Raw genomic sequence first — 23,884 nt, forward strand, 5'->3', positions numbered from 1 at the left:
TGTCGCGGCACCTGATGAACGGCTTTGTCTCAAAATACAGGCTGGTGGATTATTATAAAATTCTCAGAATGTTTTTAAGAAGGTGCTCGCAAGCCCACCCGATTTGCAGGGAGGCGGCACAACAGGAAAAGAAGGGGGCTGCGCTTCAGGCAACCTCGGGCGTGCAGGGCACCGGCTGGGGTCCCCCGTGCCTCCGTCGGGGGCAGCGGACGGCGGGCGGCCCCGCCTGACGGAAAACCGAAGGGAAGCGCACGAAGCGGCCGCTTACGCACAACTTCTGCGGAGCTCAGCGCTGCTCCTCCGTTAAAGAACCCGACACAAACACGAAGCGAGCGGCTGCGCGGGGTAAGTACTGGGGCTCGTACCACTCCGTGCGCAGCGCGGCCCTGCCTGCGGGGCGGCCGGCGCTGTCCCGCAGGGGTGTCCCGGCCGCCGGCAAAGTTGGCGCCCGCCGCGGGGGGAAGGAGCCCGCGCCGCTGCCCCCGAGGGCACGGACGGCAGAGCCCCGCGAGCAGCCGCCTCCCCCGCCCGGCGGCGCCCGGGGCGGCAGCCGGAGCGGAGCGGGGCGGGGCTGGAGCCCCCCCGGCCCCCGCCCGCGGGAGCCCTCCCTCCCTGCCTCCCTCCCGCCTTCCCCTCCCCGCCTCCGCGCACCGCCAGAGCCGCCCGGGGAAGCGGCGGAGGAGCAGCCTCTCCCCAGAGCCCCGCCGAGCCCCTGCCGCGACGGCGCGGCGCCCCCGGCCCGGCCATGCTGAGGGCGGAGGAGGCGGCGGAGCAAGGGCGGCCGCTCACGGAATAGAGGCGCAGCAGGAGCGGGGCCGCGCACCTGCCCCACCGGGCTGCCGCGGGGCTCCGCGGGGCGCCCCGACCCGCGGGAGGAAGCGCTTTCCGCCCCGCGGAGGAGCGCGGCCGGGCCGAGGGCAGCCCCGCCGCTCGCTGCCACCATGCGCTGAGCGCCGCCGCGCCCGTCCATGGGGCGGCGCTGAGGGACGGCGCGGCGCGGCGCGGCGCGGGGGGCAGGATGAAGTCCCTGCTCTTCAGCCGCTTCCTCCTGCTGCTGCCCTGGGTGCTCATCGTCATCATCGTGCTGGACATCGACAGCAGCCGGGCGCCGCTGCCCGCCCGAGCCCCCCGCGGCGGCGGGGCCGGTAGCGGGGAGCCCCGTTCGGCGGCGGCGCGGCCCCCGGCGCAGCGGCGCCCCGAGGCGGCGCTCCCCACCATCTATGCCATCACGCCCACCTACAGCCGCCCGGTGCAGAAGGCCGAGCTCACCCGCCTGGCCAACACCTTCCGGCAGGTGGCGCGGCTGCACTGGATCCTGGTGGAGGACGCGGCGGCGCGCAGCGAGCTGGTGACCCGGTTCGTGGCGGCCGCCGGGCTGCCCTGCACGCACCTGCACGTCCCCACGCCGCGCCGCTACAAGCGGCCGGGGCTGCCCCGCGCCACGGAGCAGCGCAACGCCGGCCTGGCCTGGCTGCGGCAGCGCCACCAGCACCTGCCGCCCCCCCAGCCCGGCGTGCTCTTCTTCGCCGACGACGACAACACCTACAGTCTGGAGCTGTTCCAGGAGGTGCGTGCGGGCCGCGGTACAGCGCCGGCCTCCCCTCGGGCACCCGCCGTTCCGGGCCCTCGTCGCCCAGCGCGGTGCCCGAAACCCGGGCACGGAAAAGCGGAGCCCGCTTGCTCCCGGTCTCGGCGGCGCTGCCGGTGTGTGACAGCCCCTCCACACCGTGACTTAGGTTTCCTGTCCCTCTCTTCCACGCTCCTCAAAACTTTTTACTGCCGCCTGCTCGTTTTCCTGCAGAGCGAGGCAAGTTTAGCGTTTGTACAAGGGACCCCGTGCTTTTGTTAAAGCTGGCAGGAAAAGCGCTCTCTGATGTTTATTGTCTTCAGGCCGCGTTCCTCTCTCTCCCTGCAGGGCAAACCCGCACTAGCCATCCTTCGCAGCTTTCTCTTGGCGCGAATGAATCAGTTCGGAGCCGGCTCCTTCACGCGGGGTTGCCTTTTTGAAACCTGACGCTTTTCAAAGCAGCAAATCGTCTGTGTAGTGGCCAAACGTCCTTTCGGGAGCCTCTTTTGTGAAGGGACCTGTTTCTGTCCTTACTGCAGCTCCTTGGTGAAGGGCTTTGTTTCCGTTTCGGTGGGAATTGGCAAGTGCTCTGGGGAGAGGGCATCCAGCTTTCTTTCTGGGCTCCTCCTGGCAGGAAGGAGGGGTGGGTAGTAAATTGGCGTAAAACAGCAGAAGAAAGATCGTGTACATCTTCTGTGACAGTTGGGAGAGTAAACTTGGCAGGAAAATGAGGAAGGGAAGCGGAAAAGGAGATGGGCAGCAAATAGGGAACGTACAGGACTTTAGACAAACTGTGGTCCTGGTCGTCTTTTTCGCTGGCAGACGGTAGTGCATTACCCATCCTCTGCAGTTGGGAAGCATTGCGCTTTCTCACATGCTTCACAGTCAGGTTAAAAATGATCGCGATACGCAGGAAAGTGAAGCACGTGAACTCCCGAGAGCAAGTTATTGTAGCAATGCTTACATTTCATTTGCGTTTAGGTCTGTGATGCATCCCTCTCCATTTCCAGCATGGGGGCAGGCTCAAGGTCCGCTTTCAGCAGGGATGCTCTACTTACTTTGCCCATTTGGCATTCAGCATTGAAGCTGCTAATTTGCAGACCTTTGCCCGGAGGCTAAACCTTTGTTGTAATTGATTTTTCTTAAAACCCTGTGGCTCTGCTTAGTGCATTATAATGCAGAGTAATTCGTGATGGGAGTGCCCACCTCTGTTGGGGATATAACACTAACCTGGTTCAATCTTAAGGAGTCTGTAAATTGGTACCGAAAATACATTTTGCCACAAAGAGAAGTGTAGGATGAAAGATGAATCTCTACTTTTTTTATTTTGGTTTGTTTTGGGGTTTTTTTTGTACCAGCCTTAGGGGCAGGCTAAATAAACACTATTGGGTAGAAGTATCACTTGAGTGACCCACAGCTACTGAAAGGGGGTCCGGTCCAATTTGTTCGCTTATCCTTTTATATTATTCTTCTGATTGCTGTGACTGATGAAACAAAAAGGTACAAATCACCTCTTTGATCAGATAGGCAGTGCAGAAAAGCAAGGGGATAAACCTGCCTGAAGGGTTAACCTTGAAAATTGCAAGCACAACAAGCAGTCTGTTTCCTTTTGCTAACAAGAATGGAGACCTCCCGCTCCACAGTCCTAAGGCTTCCCTTTCACCTGGCAGGGTTCAGCTCCTGGGGAAGAGGAGGCTGTTCTGAGCCCTGCCTTCAAAGGCAAACACTCACGAGTGAGTTTTCCCTGTGAAGTGCAGTGGTTGGAGGTGCCGTTACAGGAGTGGGAAAGGAGTTTTTGCTTCAGTGACCACTGCAAGTTCCCATGACCGTTTTCTGGGGTCAGTAACGGGCTGTGTGCAGGGTCTCTGGGACACGCTGGTAGTAACACGGAGAATGCTGTGTCGACCTGGCAAAGTGAACGGAAGTCCCTTGGCAGCTTTGCCAATGGAGTGTGTCTCTACGGCGAGTGGGAGGCTGGAGAGAGCCAGTACTCTTGTTTTCAGTCGGGTCACTGCTTGAGGGTGGGGGGTTTATGTTTTTCTTGTTAAAAAAAACCGCTCTGTCTTTATGGATTCTGGCTCGACAGCTCTGTAGTAAATCCCAGTCTCTCGTTCAGGAATTGATTGATTTATGAGGGTAAACTGTGCTTGTCTTCTCCAAGCATGAAGAGAACAGCTTCTGAATGCATTGTGTGCAGATGAAATCTGGTAGTAATTCCTGTCATGAAAGCGGTGGTAGGGATACCTGAGAGGGAGTTTTATTCAGCGCGCTACCTTGCCAGCAACAATTTCCAGACCTCCGGCCATGTAATCTCAAAGGAGGTCTGATAAACTGTAGTCTGTTCACTAGGGAGGGTAGTGTAAATGTAGACGGATGAGACAGGAACTCTGAATTCTGGCGCTGCCACCATCCTATGCTGGCTTTGTGACCTTCAGCATGTCAGTGATGCAGCCCTGGGGACATGTGGGTCCTAAACTGCCCGCAGCAATGTCTGCTAGCATCTGCCTGCAAGCAGTTATGTACATTTGCTGGTTTATGAAACAGTCGTTCTGTCTTCTTTATAATGGCTTTTTTCTGAGTCAAAGCTGGTTTCAGTAACAGCAGTCAGCTTGGGAGGGTGGGGACCAAGGCTGGTTAGGACTGTAGAACCAACATGAGAGAAACACTGGTGTTAGGGTTGTGTGTTCAGAACTGCACTCAATGAAGGATCATGTTTAAAGCAGCTCCTTTGCTGTGGGTTTTCCTTGTGCCATGACAGAAGATGGAGCCTTTTAAACAAAACAAAATCAGCAGAGGCTTTACTGACAGTTGAGGTCTATAAACCATAAGGGCATGATCAGAAAGGAGCATGCTTTGACATGAAATGCCGTAAGAAACTTCTGAGAACTTTTGATGAGGGAATTCTAATCTCTGTCCAAAGCACTTCTGTCTACTTATAAGTACTGTAAGTACTGCTTATAGTAGTGGGTACCATATATTTGATATGGAGTGAACTGGGCCCAATAGACCTGGTTAAAATGTGTTTGGAAATTAGGAAAAAGACACAACCCAAACAAACAAAACCCAAACCAACAGCTTACAGTAGTGTTTTGCTGGAAAATGTCACCATCTGTAGTAAATCTGGAGCCCTCTGGTGCTATTTATAATTGTCTTTTTTCCTAAGATGTTCAGTGGCATATGGGTGTATAGCTTAGTTTTTGACTGGCAAACCTATATCCTCAAAGTCAGATGGGCAGGGTCTGAGCATGTTTAGTTGCCTTTTCTAGAACAGGGTGGAGAGCCTGGTTTGTCTTTGTATTCAGCACTGGATCTGCTGAACATTTTGTTAGGAAAGCCTCAGCTTCCCTGGAAAGGCTTCAGGGAAAGGACTGGTTTGTTCAGTGTTGTGGAGTTCTTTGGAGTACCAAGTGGAGCTGCAGCAATGATGAAGTATCTCCAGGAATGGAGATGTGGCCTTCAAGTTATTCCCAACTCCTTCTGCTTGAGAGTATAGTGGTGGTCAGGTGAAAAAAATTTTGCTTTTACTTTAATGCTGGTGGTTCTGTCGTGTTGTGTTTTGTCATTTACTGTTTGGGATCGGACCTCCTGGGTAATTTGTTTTTCCTGTTCAGGTGGGACCTGTTCACCTGGAGGTGCCCATCTGCATCCCTTCATCAGAAACAACAGTCTGCTGTCTGAAAGTGTCTTTTATCATTTGAACGTCAGCCTGTGTTCATAACAAGGCCATTGAGAGCCCTGAAATCCGAACTCCTGTATTTGATATACTTTACAGATGTTTCTACATGAATCATCGTAACTTCCCTTTCTGTTTTACTATATGCTGTTCTTTTTGGGGTGACTCTGTTACAGTTTCTGTTGCGTTTGTGCTTCATCTTTTTCCTGAATGCCAGTTATTGTAATATTGTGACTAATGCCTAGCAACTGCCAATTTAATATTTTTAAACTTCCACAAAGAAAACCTTAGACAAAACTGGAATTCCACCTTCATAGAGAGATTTTAAAAACAAGGTTAGCCTAAGCACTGGAAACCAGTGATAGAATTGACTAATTTCCACTTCCCTTAACTCTTCACATCATTCATGTTTTTCTGCGTCTCAGGCATTTTCTCTGCCCTTTCCGTGTTCTGTAGTTCACGCAGTTGTCCAAAGGCTGCCATTTCCTTGGTCTGTGTGTATGGAATTCGTATGCAAGATGGAACAATTTGTGGTGGAGGTCCACTCGGCCGTTGATTGTGCAGACTCCCCTGAAATCTTTGAGGGTGAGGGATGAGCTGCTTAAGAAATACAAAGAACAGGAGTAAAGGTCTTCCGCATGTGTGAGAAAGTGAACTTCCTGCACTTGCAGGCACACTGATGTTTAGAGATTCCTGTCTAGGTTTGCTTGTAATTTGCTCAGACACCTAAACTGAGATGCATGTGAAACGGAAATGCTTGTACCTAAAACTATGATCTGCCTCACTGGCACCCAGCCCTTTGGTCACTGGTGTCTAGAATTTCATAGCCAGATCTGGTAGGTGCCTGGAACAGACAGGGATGGCGCATACCACTGTCTTGTCTGAGTGAGAATTGAGGATTTGCAGCCTGGGTCTCCTTAGAGAAACCCACACTATAAAGTATGATCTGAATACAGCCTTGCAGCATGGAGTTCAAAGTAAATCACAGCATTAACTGTCATTTCTAAGACGGGAAAAAAAGAGCCAAAGAAGACCCGAATCAAAACCCAACAAACTTTTATTGAATAGCTAAGCAGTTAGCCTCACTGCCCTCTGAACTGGGGACCAGAATTCAATCTGCTGTAGCTGTTGCCTGCACAAGAGTGCCCTGACTGTGACTGCAGAGTTGAAGTTGGAAAGGAGGTAGGAGGAGAGAGCTCAACCCCTTCTCCCGAAGTTGGGGAGGCCTTTGCATGTAACGCAGGATTCATGGAGCCACGGAGAAGGTGAGAATATGATCAGGGAAGAGGATAGTCAGCTGGATTGCTTTTTGCAGGAGTAACTTAAACATCAAATGAAACAATATTTTGAACGTATGCTGTCGCTTATGTAGTGGCTTAAATTGCCCAGGTAGGATGAACTTCAGATCAGCCAGATGGGAGCAAAGATTCATGAAGAACAGAGGGGAAAATAGGAAACAGTTTGTCTTAGCTAATGGACGTGACCTTCTCACTGAAGGCTAGGGCTGTCTGACTGATAATTTTCGTGGTGGCCCCCATAGAGCAGAGAGCAATTTCTGTGAGTGATTCAGACTGCAAACATTCTCTTATGCCCCTGCCCTTTACTCTCCCAAAAGGTGTGTATGGAGGTAGCAGGTATTCTAAAGGCTTTTAACAGTTTGTAGCCTGAAAAGATAAATCCTCATAAACAAAAATAGAACAGAAATGCTTGCAGGCATTGCATGTCTCACAGGCTTCAGTTCTCCCGTGATCATCTTCGTAAAACATTTTGAGATCAACTCACCAAAGACACTACAGAAGAGGTGAATATTCACTGTTTTATTCCGGCTTTGACTGAGGAAGGGTTAGTGCTCCTTCAGTAACTTTTATGTAACTGTCCTAATCTTTATACACTGCATTAAGCTAAATTCTGTGTATTTTTTAATGGGAATATTTACGCAAAGGTTTTAAAAGTAGCATAAGTGAATCTGCTTCTCTTTGAAAACCTGGAGATCTTTTGTATCTCTTGGGGCTGGTTGGAAAAGTCAGATTTTTGCTGTAGTCTTAAAATAGCATTCAGTAGTCTAGACAGAATTCAATATTAGCTGGCAGTCATTAGTTATTTTCTTCATAATAGAGGCTCTAAATATGAGTTAGCAGTACCTTAAATACCTTTCTAGTGTATAAATGATTTAAGGAGACATGACAGATTTTAAATGTGCACTGACATTCTCCTTGCACGTAGACATGTAATACCTATGCAGAAGAGTCTGAATTAGAAAAGACTGGTAAAAAATGAAATAGCTTTAAAATGAGAGGAAACAATGACAGAATAAGCTATTTGAAACGGATTTACCCAAGTGAGGGCCTCTGGGTGGCAGAGTACCAAGCGCTGTCAGTTTTTGCACTTTGGCAGCAGTCTCTTTCTTACCTGTGAAACTGATACTATGAAATTAATAGTGAATGGTCAGCAGCTCTTCAGAGGTACAGTGAACACAACCTAGCAGAGGAACAGAAAGGGGGATGCAAAAAGGAATGAAGAAGTAGAAGGGTCAAAGGAAGCATGAATAGCAAATGTTTTGGAAGTCTTGCCCTTCCAGGGAAGTTTGCTCCAAGCTGCTTCAGCTACATTTAGTATAGTTTTCTCCGGCAGGGAAACAGTGTTGACCCTTGTGCCCACAGATGCTGGTACAATTTAGAAACATGGTGCTGGTATAATTTAGAAGCATTAAGCATTGTATTCAATATGTAAAATGTTGCTTGAGAGACAGGGAAATTAATCTATCTTCCCGCTGCAGTGTAGATTGGGTTCGAATCAGCAGATGAGATTTAAAGCAGATGTTTGGAAAAAAGCTTATAGTGGGATGGTGAAGCACTAAACCCGATGCCCCGTGATGGTTGTGGAACAGGCTGTATCAGTGATTGACTTCTATGTTTTTAAGCTGTAGACCCTTTCTGTGAGTTTTCCCATGACGACATGCCCGTTACAGTCAGGTAGACCAACAACAAACTTGCTTTTTAAAGTCACTGTCCACTGAGCATCACAGTCCCTGAACCACAAAAGCCACTGGTGCAGATTTTCTATGACTCGGCGTTTCCTTTGAAGAGATAGTAAGTAGGGGCAGAAGCTCCATTTAATGCCTGAGTAGCATCGCTGCAGCTGAGCTGCTCTGACTTGTGCAAGTGCATGAGTTTTGTGGAAGCAGAATTTGGCTTTAAATGACCTGTGAGTGGTGCAGGATGCCTGTGTGAGAACTGATAGGGAACCTGGCTGTGCTTCTGCTTTAACCCGTATCATCTTCCCCTGCAAAAGAGTTGTAGTGAAGGAGCGCGAGATCCTGTCTTTGGTAATAATAAATCAGAATTTTGTACAGAAGTCTGCTTGAGTCTCTCTGGGCAAGCCTCGATGGTAAGCTGTGGCCTGACCAGTATAGATCACAGGTTACATGGGGTTTGAAATGATAGAAGGGGAGGAAAAAACCTTGCTGTGTGTGGCAGCCAAGTTTGTGTTTGCTGAGAGTATTGAATCCCAAATAGAAGGGCACTGACATCATGCCACAGAAACACTAGGATGGTTATTCCAGCCTGAAAGCCGTTTCAGTGTAGGAGTATGGCCATGTTTCCCTCTGTCATTTGCTTTCATTCCTCTTGGGATTTTATGTTTTGTTCCTATCTTGGTAACTTCCCTATCCATCAGTCTGGTGCATCTCATTAAGCAACTTTTCTTGATTGACTAATGAGATGCTATTTTTGGCAATGTTTTTATCACTGCCTTTTATTGCTCAGCTACATTTTCTGCATTTTTATTTGTTATCCTTTAGTGGTTCCTCTGTTGCTACTGTATTTGCTGTTACATGGCCATCACCTCGCTGGGATTTCATTCGTCAGTTGTTACTGCTTTCTCCTGTCAGTTCTTAGCCCACTCCTTCACATACGTGGGTGTGTGACGTTTGCTCTTTTTCCCCCTTTATTCAGGTTTGTTCTACCATTTTTTTAGAGTCCTTTTCTCATCTTCCTCCTATGTCAGTCACTCTCCTCCTTTGCCTAAGACTCCTTTCAAATAACCAGAAAATAAATAGAGAACAAAAACATTTCTAGAGGGAGATTCATCCTACCTTAAGGTAGCTGTCTAGGCCAGGTGGCATGTGTCATGTCAGTAGGTTCCTGTCAGCCACTGTTAACTGCAGAAGTCTAGCTAGGATAGACCAGATGGGTGACTTAAAGAGTTAAGTGTAAGTAAGAGGAATACCATTCATGTAAGCTACAAGGACTTCAAAAGCTGAGTATTAAGACAGCATGTGCTACCGCACATTAAAATGACAGCTAGAAGAGTAGTTCAGGAAGCTGTTTGTAAATTACAGGATTTTGGCAGTTTAACCCGCAGCAATAAAACTATTTAGAGTTAACATGATTTTGCATCACCTTTTTGTGTCCCAGTGATTAGCAGCATCAAATTCCAGACACAAGCTGGCCTTTTAATCCTAATAATAGCTTTCTCCCCATCATACATAAATACAGTGTTAACACATCAGTACGTTAACTGCAGTAATGCTGTTTTCAGAAGATTAAAAGAAACGTTCCTACTCTCATCTGCTTGGCGTATCCTGAGGCTGTAAGGTATTTCAGAGTTAGCATAACTGTGGGTCTAGCTGTGCTCTCTCTGTTTTTACTGTCAGGGATTGCTGTGTTCTTGACACCTGCTTATTTCATTCTCTAAAAACGTCACCTGTGACAATAACAAAAGCAACCCGAGGACAAAATAAAGAGCTCTGTAAAGGGTTGGTTACTTCCTTCTGGTGTGTAGTGGCTTTACTGACTTATAGGCACTGAGACGGACACAAGGCTGTAGTAATTAAAACTTCTTGGGTCATTTCATGCCAGTTTTCATGCGGTCAGTGAGACACTTTTCACTGATGAGATTTTCTACGCTTTGTGTGCGGTAAAGTATTAACGTAAATCAGCCTGGTTCTGCTAGAGTAAATGCTGTGGCTGCAGTTGACCCAATTCAGGACTCTCGTGTGATCTGGCTCATTCTGCAGTGCAGCTGCCCAAACGCTTACTGTGAGAAAAGGCAGTGCATGAGCTTACTGAGCACCAGCTGCTCTCCTGTAGTTAGAGCCGTGCCTGCCCTTGTCCGGCAGCATTTTGTGTTTACCATGGGTACAGGTAGTTGGCGCAGGATAGCTAAATGCTGTAAACCAGTACACTAGTGATTTATTCAGGTATCCACACCCTGCAGAGGTGTTAATGGCAACACAAAAAGTTAGTGGGCATCTGTGTTCATCTTGTGGTTAATACTAGTGTAGTACGGTTGGGTGTATTGTAACTTGATGGAAACCTGTTGGAAACTTGCCTGTGTAGACAAGCCCAACAGGATGATACTGTGTGTCCATGTCTGATGTGTTTGGATGTTAATATAAATACACTGTTAGAAAAACTTGTGAAATGGATGTACCATCAAAACCAGAGCTGACAGATCTTCATGAGAAGATTTGGCTGATTTCCATATCCAAATAGTTAATCGCTAACTCTGCATTTCCTAAATGGGAGGGATTGGAAAAATAATCTTAAGCAGGGAAATCAGCTACAGGCAAACATGCTTAACAATAAGCTGCAGGGAGATTCATGACAGTCTCTCACTGGCAATTAAACAGTGGTTTGGATAGAATCCTTATCACGAGAAATCCCTGTATTGCTAAGCGTACACATACCCTGTTCTTACGCAGTACGGACTGAGGCTGTGGAGTGAGATGGTCTCACTTGCTTCAACAGTTATTAGGGTGGAAGTGAGAAAATTCTGCTGTTCTCTCATATACACAAGGAACTGGAGGGAGAGGAGGCACACGCCTCTCTTCTGTGTGTACATATGTATTTGTGGATTTTTACACACTTATTTTATACCTCCTCTAGGTAGAAGTTCTCCCTGGAATCTGCTGATGTTTCTAGCTTAGAAATGTGAACCAGAGTGATGTGGTGTCTTTGTTTATTTCTGGTGCATTTCCCGGGAGTCTAGATGATACGTGTGATAAATCTTTCACCTTGGCAGAAAGAGGGAAGTGTTTAATAGTTAACCAAGGTTGTCTTTTACTTCAGCATCTAGGAATAGGGGACTGCAGTTACCAATATGTAAAACCGTGTTTGTTTTTGCTAAGAGGAGTGCTTGGAAAGAGAAAGGCATAACCCTTCCGGAAGGAATAGGCCTCAACTGCAACAGAAGACAAAAGACAGACTGTATTAAAAATTGACCTAATTCAGCACAGGTTACAGTGAGATAGATTAATCCTTGCTTAAACAGGATCACACTTAAGCTCAGTAGTTAAAACAGTGGCTTTTGAATCGGTGCGGGTAAGTCGTGTGATTTGCTGTGTCCATGCACTTCTTCTCTCAGTGATTTTTCCCATGGGGAGCAGCATGTCAGGGGTGCTGTCATGTTACCTCCTGTTCACTGATGAAAATGGTCTACTAACCAGTGAAGTGAATTCACTGGCTCGCAGTCATGCGTGCTTTTTGCTGGAGTAATTTTTCAGTAGCTATAGATTCCTCTAGGTTAGATGGGGATCATGTTTCCAGAATTGCATTTAGTTACCTTTATACCACTGGGAATAGTTCCCATTACTGATGGCAAACAAGCAGAAGCATCCTGCCTGAACGGCTTGTTGTCCTGCTTGGAAACTTAGCAGAGCTTTTCAAGAGAAAATGTAGAAGTTAAAAAAACTTAGCCCAAATCTCATCTTTTTCTCATGAGCCTTTAAGATTTCTGAGCAGCATCTGTTGTACAAATCTGGTATATTGCAGGTCGGGGCAGAGCTGTGTGTGTCACTGTTTCCTGTACTCGGTGGTTTTTTTACCAGCCTCAAACTAATTGTATTTGTCTTAATGAAGTGTGTACTTATTAATCATTATTATGTTATTCTGTCTGGATGGGCTTGTACAGCACCTGAGCAATCTATAGAGATATGCCTACTGCCAGAATGCTGTAGTCTTGCAGATACAAAAAATGTACGACACCTTTGAAAATCCAAACAAACAAGAAAAGAATATTGTTTTTTTTTCATAGCTTTTAAAATTGTTGGTGTAAAAATAATAAGAATAGGGTAATTTCAGTAGAATTGAGGTGCCTGTGGGCTAGAGAGCTGGAGATTTCAGAGAAAATGAGTGGGCACATACCGCTTTCAAGTGCTTACTCTCTTGGGCTGAAATCCGTAAGCTAGATTTGCTTTTAGATACCTAGTTTTGATGATTAATGTATAGGCTTTCCACCCACACTGACAGAAAAGGCCTGCTAGGAAACAGTGCCCACAGTGACTCTGTGCCTGCCTCTTGCAGATGCGGACGACCCGCAAAGTATCGGTGTGGCCGGTGGGATTGGTAGGAGGACGAAGGTATGAGCGCCCGGTCGTGGAGAACGGCAAAGTGGTCGGCTGGTACACGGGCTGGAGAGCTGACAGGCCCTTTGCTATTGACATGGCAGGTGAGTCTTCCAGCACCTAAAGTGGGCCTACAGCAAATCTGGAGAAGGACTTTTGACAAGGGCATGTAGCCGCAGGACAAGGGGGAATGGCTTCAAACTGAAAGAGGGGAGATTTAGGTTAGACATTAGGAAGAACTTCTGCACTGTGAGAGTGGCAAGACACTGGCACAGGTTGCCCAGAGAAGCTGTGGCTGCCCCATCCCTGGCAGGGTTCAAGGCCAGGTTGGAGGGGTTGGAGCAACCTGGTCTAGTGGAAGGTGCCCCTACCCATGGCGGGGGGAGTGGAACTGGATGAGCTTTAAGGTCCCTTCCACCCCAAACCATTCTATCATTCTCTGTGCCAAGTCTCATGATACAATGTATTGTATGCAATAAACATAAGAGAAACATTTATGTTTCTCTTGCATTTGATTACTGGGTGTAAGCAGCTTTTAAAACTTCTGAAGTGTAGTTGCTGCATGTAGCCCTTCAGTACTACAGATCTTGGAAGTCTCAGCTTGCACACCTCATCTAATTCAGTTGCTGTTCAGTAATATCTGAACTTTCACTTGTTTTTAATTTTATGCAGCAACTTGGTTTTTATGTTGTCTTAAACAAGTTAATTGTAACTTAATTAATCCAATTAATGTGTGCAAGGAGCTCCTGCCCTTTCATTGTGTCATCAGTCAACACCAGGCAGTATGAATGCAGGCCCTGTTATAGTTATATATAGTTATAGAATGCTACTTCATCATGAAATTATTTGGTTTTTATTGGCTATTTGGAATGCCAGTGATAACTGTAGATAGAGTTTGAAACACTGGGCTTAGGGGAAAAACATCACTACAGCTACAGTCTAGTAGATGAAGGTGGAAAAGCTTCAAAATGAATCTAATCAGTCTTCTGTTGTGAAGGTAGTGTACCACATAGCTGTCTGGCTGTCCATGCTTAGACATCTTTTGCATATATTCATATCTGCCACATGAATCATCACTGTGCAGAAGTCTGATTCCTGATGCAGCAGCAGCTGGTTTCCCAGCAAATGATACGGTATTTGCACTTAGGTATCTTCTGCATTCAGGATGGAGAGGGAAGGGGGAAAAGGTAGGAATGCAAGGGCAAGAATGGGACAGAAATAGCTATTTTCTTTTTTTCTGATCCTGTTATGTTTTGGGAGAGGGAAAAGGACAGTGCTTTCTCATTTCAACAGAATATTTTTATATGGATTGAAATGTTTTATGAAAAATACATACAGTATTTACAGTACAGTTGGTTAAAAAGAGTAAAGGAGAACTAATAGCTGTTAACACTTCAAAGACAGAAACATCAATAGGGGATTCTTCCTGCACTGTAGAAACATTTCAAGTTAATAGTATCACCTGGCATGAATGTAAGTATTTGAGTGTTCAGAGGCATTCCTCAGGGGAGTAGGAATGTCAGTCCCCAAACCTGTGCAGCCTTTCAAGGACTGCAGCTGTGTATTTGAACGGTCTCTGCCTGTGGATTTATGTACATACTGATACTGTGCTGTAGAAGTGGTTACTTATGGGCATTATAAAGATGATAGCATGGTTCATAATTCATAAGCAGCAGGCAAAAACCCATTACACAACGTTGGCCAAGGGACTCTAACCCAGACATGGAGACATACATGGGGAGTTCTTAAGCTGTTGTTTACAGTGTGCAGTTGCTGGCTGAAACACTGGCGTGAGGGAAACTCAGGTCTGTCAGAGCATTGCCTGCTCATACTTTTACCCAAGTCACAGAAAGGAGGGTTATAGAGACAAGGATACAGCCTCGAAAGTACAGGGAAGTGTTGCAGATCCACAAACACAGAACTACTGCTTTGTGAGGGAACCTGTATTAGTCTTCAGAAAAATACCTGAAGGAATGAAATGACGTTTTTAATTTCAGCAAGGAGAGCAGGGGATACTGTGTAGGCTGGCAAAAATCTATGTTAAGTTCACACCTTCATTCCCCCCAGGAACATGGCAGGAGACAAATAGAACCTGTAAATCCAGGACTGCATCGGTGTCGGAACAGGTGCAGTGTATAGGATGTGTGTTCACACTTGGTTTTCCATACTTGCCCCTCCCTGCCTGAATCCCCAACATACTCCCGGGGACTTGAAGGACTTGCTAACAAACATGAGTCCGTGCTGTGGTACGTCACTGGCGTTTCTTCATCTGTTAGCACCAAACAGACAAGCAACTTAGGTTATGCCATATGCTGCACATAAGGAAGATTAAGGATCAGTTTTGAAAGCATTACCATGAAAAAACAAAATAGGTGCATATATGAAAGTGCTGAGCTGCCTACAGCTGTTTATCATGAATATTCTGATGCCCAAGGCACTGGTAAAGAGGCTCCCTTTGGTTTACAGAACTATCTTTTCATAGTGATTTTACAGGGGCTGGGTGTAAAAAGAACTGCTTAGAAGGTTTGGAAGCACTGATTTAACTTGTGGCTGTTCAGAAGAAGTGCATCCTTGCTTTAAAGCACATAAACTTCTTATTCTAGACTTCAAAATAGCCAAATTCAACTCTACTGCAAGTGGAGCCAGCTCCTGCTGATTTCACTGGGACCAGCTCAAAGAGCCTAGCTGGCCAACTTCCCTGGATGATTCTTTGAAATACACTCTCACAGAGCAGTCACACTAGATCAGTTTAGTAAACACCGGTTGACACTGCTGTTCTCCAGTGCTGAACTGCATTCTGAAAGCGGAGTAGTTGTTTCATGTGTAGCTTGTTGTCTGGCAGCCAGCACACCAGATGAATCAGCTCAGGTGGTTTTTTATGTAAGTTCTGCCTCAGTTTTAACTGTAGGTGGGTTCTGAGTTTGACACAGACTTCCTTACCTTCAGGGAAGAAAAGTGAGAGAGAGTTGAGTGTTGGAAGCAAACGGTAACATTGATTCTGAGGTAGGCTGTTGGTTATTATGGACCTGGTTTTAAATCTTCCATATTAAATGATGCTGTTAGTGATTTACTTATTGTTTGTTCCCAGTGCCGGAGTTTTTGGCCGCCCATGAGAAGTTAGATCGTGATTCTCCTAATGCCAGGATGGTTCAAGGAAAACGGATGCATGCTTTATATTAGCATTCAGGAGCTACTTCAGTCGTAGAGATTAACCCATGCCTGTGAATTACTGGCTGAGCAGATTTTTGACTTGTGGTCCAGATCCCATCCCCTGTGCCTTAAGTTCCTGTGCTAGGGTCTGAGCCTTCTGGAGATTTTGATATATTACAAGATTTTTAGTACATCTCATCTTTCTTAGAGTTCCTTAAGAAAAAAAGCTTGGTCTATTAATGACACTGTAAAACATGGCATATTTTCTCTGAATGTAGAAGAGCCAGTGCTGGAGGTCACAAGAACAAACAGCAAATCTGAGTGGCTATGGCAGACAGCACACCCAAAACCCCCTCCAAACCATCCCTCCCTCAAAGGGTAACAACTACTTTAAATGCTGAGTTTAAAATCCACAGCCTCTTCCATGGTGAATGTCAGCAATTGCTTTCACTCTGGTTGAGCCTCTGCCTTACTGCAACCCAAAAAGTATGTCACAGGGAGCAGGTAACTTGAAAGAAGCAGACCCCAACCTGTGGCATGTTCAGCACACCAAGGGTTGTACTTTGAACTGTGTGGAAACCAGTATATAGGTTTCAGTGTCAGCACTAAGCATTAGCATTTATACACTCTGGAAATGATAAACACTCTGTTCCTAGCTTGCCTTCAGCTACTATCCTATCTAGAGCATTTGGGAAGCAAAGACATTAATCACAGCAACAGAAACTTTAAAAACCAGCTCAGTCTAACGGGATAAAGAAGAATGGTTCTGCCTTTTAACAGAAGCCATTGATCTAATACAAGTCAAGGTGTGAATTAACAGAAACAGCTTCTGTAGAAAGAAGCACAGATGTAATCTTTGCCCTGTCTCCCAGGTATCGTGTCCTCCAACAAATTAATTCTTACCTAGGTGGCTCGTCAGCCAATTAGATTTAATTTACAGCCTCGCATAAACCACAAAACCCCTAAAACGCTTCCTCACACTACAGCTACAAATTTTTCCTATGGCGTTTTGTGTAAACTGAAGCCCAATATGACCTTGTTAGGGATAATGATCAAGTGAAAGAATTGTACGTGTGTAGCGCTGCTCAGTTATGCTACACTGGAGGCAGTAATCCCAGATTAAGCTGTTTGGGGATAGAATTCAAAGTGTTTTTTCATCTGTTACCACAGGATCATTATCTACTGAGAGAAATTAGTGCCAGACTGTCAAAACCTGAGCCGTCTCCTCTTTTTTTGATGCTAAAATTACCTGTCTTTGATAAAAAGTCAACTGAAAGTTGTCGCTGGAAAATGGTTTTCCCTCAAGTCCATCTGAAGTCTGTCAACTTTAATAAAAATATCATACCTGTGAGATTAAAGCAGTGATAAAGCAGAGCTGAAGAACTAGAGACAGTGAGTTTCCTTCAGTTATTTTCTCTCTCCAAGCTGCTGCTTTATTAGATTCTTTTAAGAAACAAAGACTGCATGACCACTGATCAAGGAACCAAACCTCAGGCCCTGGTCCAGCCAGTGCACAGTAGTCCATGTCCTTACCACATGCAACACTCTGTTTAATAATTTGACTCCTATTTGATGCCTGAAAACATGGGAGACTTTTGATAGCACCCTAAAATGGTGGTTTGCAATAGCATTGCAGCAAGGGCACGCTTGTGCAGGGAGAATGGTGCAGCTGAAGATCTCTGCATAGCAGAAATCCACCCTTGGAACGGAACCCAGATTTCTCAACAGAGGCACAAGCTTTGCAAGTACCGAGTGTAAGAGAAATTAACGTATGGATAAGTATGGGCTATAGGGGCCAGGGAGCCGTGCTGAGACAGCAAAGATAAGCAGCAGAAAATCTGTGTCTCTTTTGCTTAGACTGGAATTCCTTCGCCACTCTAAAACTAGGAAACTAGGACTCTTCGTTAATTTTGGTGCTTATTTAGTTTTCTTCTTATTGGGTGATGTCCTGAGCTCAGCTTAAATCAGGACAGATAACCAGCTTAAATCTTAAAAGTATTCTAAAAAAGAAATAGCAGCTCACACAACTGATCTGGGCTCCAACAATGCCTTCCCTTCCAAAGCAAACATTAGGTTTTTTGTGCCCAAAATACCAATGACACTAAAGCCCAGTTGCAGAATTTATAACTTGTTCTAATTGATGGGAAAAAACCAAAACCAAACCCTAACCAGAAATACTGAACCAGGCCAATTTGTTTATCAGTAATAAGCCTACAGAGTCATCTCTCAAGGTGTAGACAGCTGGCTTTGCGCTGCAGCTGTCTCTTGCTGAGGGAGTTTAAACGCTCAACCTCAGCTCTTCACAAGCAATTGCACTTGGCTACAAGGAGCGCTGGGACAGAGTGCACCCGGTGCTTCCTCATAGCCAGGCTACACATTGTAGGGGGCAAGAAAGGCCTGCAGCCTGCTGAGGAGAAACACTTACCTGGGAAGCGAAGTCCAAAGTGCTGTTCTTCTGCCTGGCACTGCTTCCCTCAACCCAGCAGCTGCAGCAGGGAACAGCTGGATCCCAGCACCGCTGCTGGCAGGTGGGGCAGTCTGTAGAGCTTAACCACAGGGGGCAAGGACAGGCTGCAGCAAAGCCTCGTACCTTCTGCAAGTCTTTTATTCACCAGAGGACTCTATGAGCTGTGGATAAGCCCTTTCCATCTAGACACCTGCTCTTCTTTATCCTTTCTAAGGTTAAACATGTTTTTTGTAACTGTGTCCATCAGTGAACTGGGACCTCAGTTTACATCCAACCTTCTGCTAGGCTTCATCTGCTGTCTCCAGATCTTTAAAAAGTATACAAAAAAACCCATTTTCTGGTGTCTACCTGGCATTGCTACAAGCAAGCACATGATTAAAGTGGTTTCCCTATGCCTTCTTTACATGTGATGTAGTAAGTACTCCCTTATATTTTCCTCTTTAAAAGGTTCCCATAAAAGCCACGGAAAATACAGTAACAAGATAATTCTAGTAAAAAAGGGGGCAGATTTATATTCCATTACAGAAAGTTATGCTCATGTTTAAATTGAGAAAATTTTAATACTGGCTTTCGAATTGAATGTTCCTGCAGTTTTCCAGAACAGATGTCAAAATTGTTACTACTTTTGTCATAAAGAGACAGCTGGAACCACACTGAACTGACTCACAAAGGATTTCGTTGGTAGGCTTGACAATTAGACGTAAGGAGTTAGTTCCAAATACATTTTCTCTTTACAAGTGTATCACTCAAGTTTTGAGTCATACTTGAAGAAGCGTACACGTGACTGAGCATTGCTGAATGAAAACTGGGGAGTTCTATAAATAATGGCAAACTGGAGATGGACGGGAGCTGCCTCAGAGGGGACAAGTTTGCTCAAACTAGTCATTTCCCAATTTGTAATGTCCCCCCAAAGGGCCCTAATGTATGTTACTAGTGGAATGCATGGCAGAAAGACACGTGTGCTGATGAAGTCCTTCCAGTCATGCTGTGCAGTGCACATTATCAGTTGCAGACTGTCTTGCAGACCACCGCTGATGAAAATGATTCACAAGTCTAGAGTAACTACACAGTGTGCAAGGCACAAGATTAATATGGTTTGTCTTTCATCAGTGATAATATTAGAACTCTCTAAAGACTAGAATTCCCTAAAGGCTAGAGTTGTTATAAGTAACATTTTAACCTCTTTTTCCAACTCTCACCTTCAAATGCAGGAGGGCTAGTACAGTATAAATTTCATACATTTTATTTTACTTAAAATTTAGGTTTATTTCTTATTCAGAAGTAGAGAGGAAGGACAGTCCAAAATCTTAGCAATACCTGACTTTTCAAGCAAAAAAGCATATATTCTCCACATGATAGGACAATGATTAAACATGTTGAAAATACGGTGCAATTAAAAAAATTTAATTGCACCTTCAGGGCAAAACAAAACAGTGCAGGATATACAAAACCCACCAAATACTATTTATCCATATAATCAAATTTAGTCATGTTTAAAAAGGACACGGGAGAGGTCTAGGCTGAAGTACAACTTGCACAAAAATGCAAAGCCTAAAGGTTTTTCTTATCCTTTTTCCCCTCCAAGGATTTGCTGTGAGTCTTCAAGTGATTCTGTCGCATCCGAAAGCCGTATTCAAGCGGCGCGGTTCTCAACCGGGAATGCAAGAATCTGATTTCCTGAAACAGATAACGACAGTGGAGGAACTGGAGCCAAAAGCAAACAACTGCACGAAGGTACTGATTTTCACACTTATTGAAGAGCTTTCATATCATCTCTGTAGATGCCTGTACTAACACAAGTGTTATTTTATAGGTTCTTGTATGGCACACGCGAACAGAAAAAGTAAATCTAGCTAATGAGCCAAAATACCACCTGGACACAGTCACCATTGAGGTATGATGCAAGATACATTTACACAGAAGTACAGTACAGTGGATGTGTCAGAAGGTGTTTTAATTCAGCCAGTTAAAACAGTCTGCTTCTGTGTGAGACCTTTTAACAGGCATCTGATGGACTCCTGTGGAAGCAAAAGGAAGCTGTCAGATACTCTAATAAGCAAATCAAGTGGGTGTGCTTCGTTCTAACTTGTTTGCATGCATTTCTGAACTCTTGTCTTAATAAACTGACACTTACCTTTGTTTTAAGGCTGTTTCCACATAGTAAAAAGAATCTAAGAGAAATCTGGCTGCACTGGAGTATTTTCAAAATCACCATTTATGTATATACTTTTTGTATTTATCCAGCTTAATGGTGTAATTATAAACTGATTTTAACTCACGAACTGCTGATTTAAATATCTGCATAAATGGATCCTCCTCCAAACGGAACACGTTTTCCTTTATTAAAAGTAGAATTCTTGAAGAAATAGCTGTCAAATAGGTGATACAACAATGAAATAAAAACGCACAACCATTATGGATTTATCCTTTTAATATTGGGAAATAACATTTTATCATTACGAGGCACCATAAAATGTAAACACAATCACTGTCATAAACCTGGATATCTCTGCAAGGAAAAATATATGTGCTCACGCCAAGGTACCTTGTGTACATACTGTGCTGTCAGTTCTCTGCATTAATACTGTGTACGTGCCTCGTGAGCCAGATTGGAGACTTTGTCACAGCTCATTTTTAAAAGAATAAACTATTGATTTGTAGAACTACAGTAACATCCAGGTTTATCTTCCTTTCCATAACCATATTCCCTGTTATGCACACCATAGGAACATCACAGTGAAATGTATGATGAAACAAAATTTGTTTGATACACTAGAAAACATTGCTCAGTGATACATTTACATTCTATTTATATATGATTAAACATTTGTTCATACAGGACCTTCTACAGGATTACTGGGTAATTTGGGGGGGGGGGGGGGAGGTCAGGGTTCATATTTTTGGATATTACTAACATGATAGCTACGTCCCTTATATGCAAACATTTGATCTAGAATTTTGAGGGGAAAAAAACCAGTATATGGTTAAGCAGCTTCTTAAATACATGGTCTACGAAATCATATGCATTGTATGAAAATGCTGCCAATGATGTATAAATGTATTCTTGATCTGCTTTTCACTACATCAAATTTAAATCAATATAGACCACAACACGGTCAGTCAGTTATATTCTTAATCTGAACAGCAGGGGGAAAAAGAAAAAGAGTATGTACATGGAAGGAACAGTGAAAGTAAATGCATTTGAACAAGGAATGTTAGGTGGCTGTTCTGGGTGAGACTTCTGCCACAACTTTCATTTCCACAGTTGTGTGCTGAGAGTTTGACCAGAGGAGCTTCCAGTCCATCCTGCTGCTGTGCTGGGGGGCTGGCCAAAGCCCATCACATTGCTGGAACTGCTGAGGTTCATTCCAGCCATTTGCTGATTCATCTGGGAAGCATACAGACACACACAAGCCCAGTTAGTGCTAGTGCTGAAACACAACATGCTGTGAGCCACAAAGCAGTCAGTCATACCTCCAACTAGCAACCCTGCTGAAGTATGTTTTCCTAGAATTCATAAAACATTGACTCAATGCAAGTTTCTAAGCATTTTTCAATATAGCAGCTTTTTCTCAGTCACCATTACACATCAGCTGACTGGCTGTAGTAGCACTTGATGTCTGACACCAAGTCTGAATAAACACTCCACTAGTGAATTTACAGAGTGTGTGACACAGGAAGGAGTCTGATGCGTCCCAGCTGAGAAGATCCTGCTTTCCGGTTTTCAAAGCTAAACAACAAAACTGTGATAAAGAAACACCAAAGTAAGTAATACAGCCTTGTCTACATCTGCAACTCCAGATGTTTTTTGTTCCAGCAGTATTTCTTTGGAGATCTCATAATCTTGACTGCATGTGTCTTTATAGAAATGTCCATTTAGGTGGCAACCAGCAAAGACTGAGGTGGATTTATAAACTTGAGTATCACCTAAATTTAACCATTCTTGCTAAAGAATCTACTCAAGATACCATCATTTTTCAAAACAAGTGAAATTATTAACATCAAATTAAAGACGGCACATAGTTAAAGGTTGGAAAGAGTTCAAAATTCAACCAACTCACTTCAGGAATGGTGCAAAAGTATTTCTACTCTCTACAAATATTATCTAGTCACTGTAGTTTTCAGTGCTTAATGTAAAAGTATTCTTCAGGTTAATCTCCCTTGCCTTCTGAAAAATTAATGCCTACAGACAAGCCAGAACCCAGCTGTACAGACAGAAGAGATGTTCAGCAAAAAGGCATTTGGAGCAACTAATGACCAGAGCCGATGGTTTGGATAAGCAACACTAGATTCAAGTTAGAGATAGCATTAGGTAAAAAACAGAGTTCATGTAAACATAAGCAAACAATACTGGGTTGCAAAAGGAAACTGGTGGAAAAAATTAAGTAAATGCAAACTAATGTTTCAGGGTAAAGCTCAAGCCCTGTGTGGTTCTACATGTGTACCTGCAAAAACAACCCATTATTTAACATGGACATTTTAAAAAGGCAGATGAAAGCATGCTTTAGCTAGTTGTTAATCTCTTCTGGAGCAGAATTCTTAGGAAGCAGACTCTATAAAGCATGCTATGCTAACTGGCAAAGCAAGCTCTCCCCTTTTCAACTGAGCTAGAGCTTAGATCACAGTTCCCCTACACACTGGAGGATGTCAGGGTGCTGGTAACACCTGATGCGCCAGGAGTATGGGAACATGCAAGAGCTTGTTCTCTGAGCCAACCTTTACTATATACTTAATAAGAAGCACGATTTTTATTTCAAAGCTGATGCAGGTCTTTTTAAAGCTACATACCTCAAAAAAGACTTAGCAGTAAATCCATAGCTTTTTTTTTTCAGTTTGACATTTTGAAATTCTCACCTTTTACAAACTGTTTTTCAAAGCAAAATGACAGCCTGGTTTACCTATGTAAGAAATCCTGCTCACCTTCATAAATGTTCACACCACAGGACTGAGCAGAACAGTAAAAATTAACATAAACCAGTCTGAGTAAGTCACTAAGGTTCACTCCCTGAATTACCAGAGTAAGCAGCAGGGCATTATTATATTGTTCTCATAATTCAAAGGATAGTATGACAAAAATAGTTGCTATCATCCACACTGAACTCTGAAGGAATCATTTAGGTTTGTTCCCCTCTTCCCCAATAAACTCTCAAATACTCAATTTTAAGATGCTTCATTGGATAATGTACAAATATAGTACACTAATACTAGCATATGAGTAAGAGTACACTAACACTTTTAGAGAACCTTTTAAATATGTTCAAAAAATTTAAGAACATAGCACAGCAATGCTACAGATAAATAATAGATTAGCCTAAGCAAATTATTTACAGGAGAAGGTTAGAGTGCCCAGCACTCCACATTCCCCTGAAATTTATCTTGAAGCCTGTAAATGAAAGTACCAATTGTTAATGGCTGTTGTCAAGCAATTAAATTCTGCTTTTATTTACAAGGCAGTTATTATATTTCAGTATTTTGTAACTACAGCTAAGCTAGTTTTGTACCTCTCTAGTTCAGATGCCAGGGTGAAAGCAGCTACAGAACCTGGGCTGACTCTGCTCTACTTTGGCAACATTTATTCTCTGCTTAAGTATCAGTTATCTTCAATAGAATTATCCACTGATTTTTTAACACGGTCCTCTGAGCAGTTCCTAGTCCAGCAGTCTGGAACTTGGCCACACCGCT

At 44.4% G+C, this 23,884-nt stretch overlaps 2 protein-coding genes across 6 annotated transcripts in view; one reads left to right on the forward strand and one right to left on the reverse strand.

Annotated features, from left to right (window-relative positions):
• Positions 1-671: 671 nt before the first annotated feature.
• B3GAT2 (beta-1,3-glucuronyltransferase 2) lies at positions 672-20,870 on the forward strand. Its single transcript, XM_065681442.1, has 4 exons — positions 672-1,567; positions 12,545-12,689; positions 19,788-19,936; positions 20,016-20,870. The coding sequence occupies exons 1-4, from the start codon at positions 1,019-1,021 to the stop codon at positions 20,100-20,102; spliced, it is 930 nt and encodes a 309-aa protein (XP_065537514.1). The 5' UTR covers positions 672-1,018; the 3' UTR covers positions 20,103-20,870.
• The window catches only part of SMAP1 (small ArfGAP 1), a 77,879-nt gene continuing 74,610 nt past the window's right edge, over positions 20,616-23,884 (reverse strand). For all 5 annotated transcript variants that reach the window (XM_065681438.1, XM_065681437.1, XM_065681440.1 and 2 more), the window contains one exon: positions 20,616-21,590. In XM_065681438.1, the coding sequence (XP_065537510.1) occupies positions 21,456-21,590 (135 nt within the window). In that variant the 3' untranslated portion in view covers positions 20,616-21,455. The remainder of the gene's footprint in view (positions 21,591-23,884) is intronic.

This window comes from Lathamus discolor, chromosome 5 (genome assembly GCF_037157495.1).
Source record: "Lathamus discolor isolate bLatDis1 chromosome 5, bLatDis1.hap1, whole genome shotgun sequence".
NCBI lineage: Eukaryota > Metazoa > Chordata > Aves > Psittaciformes > Psittacidae > Lathamus > Lathamus discolor.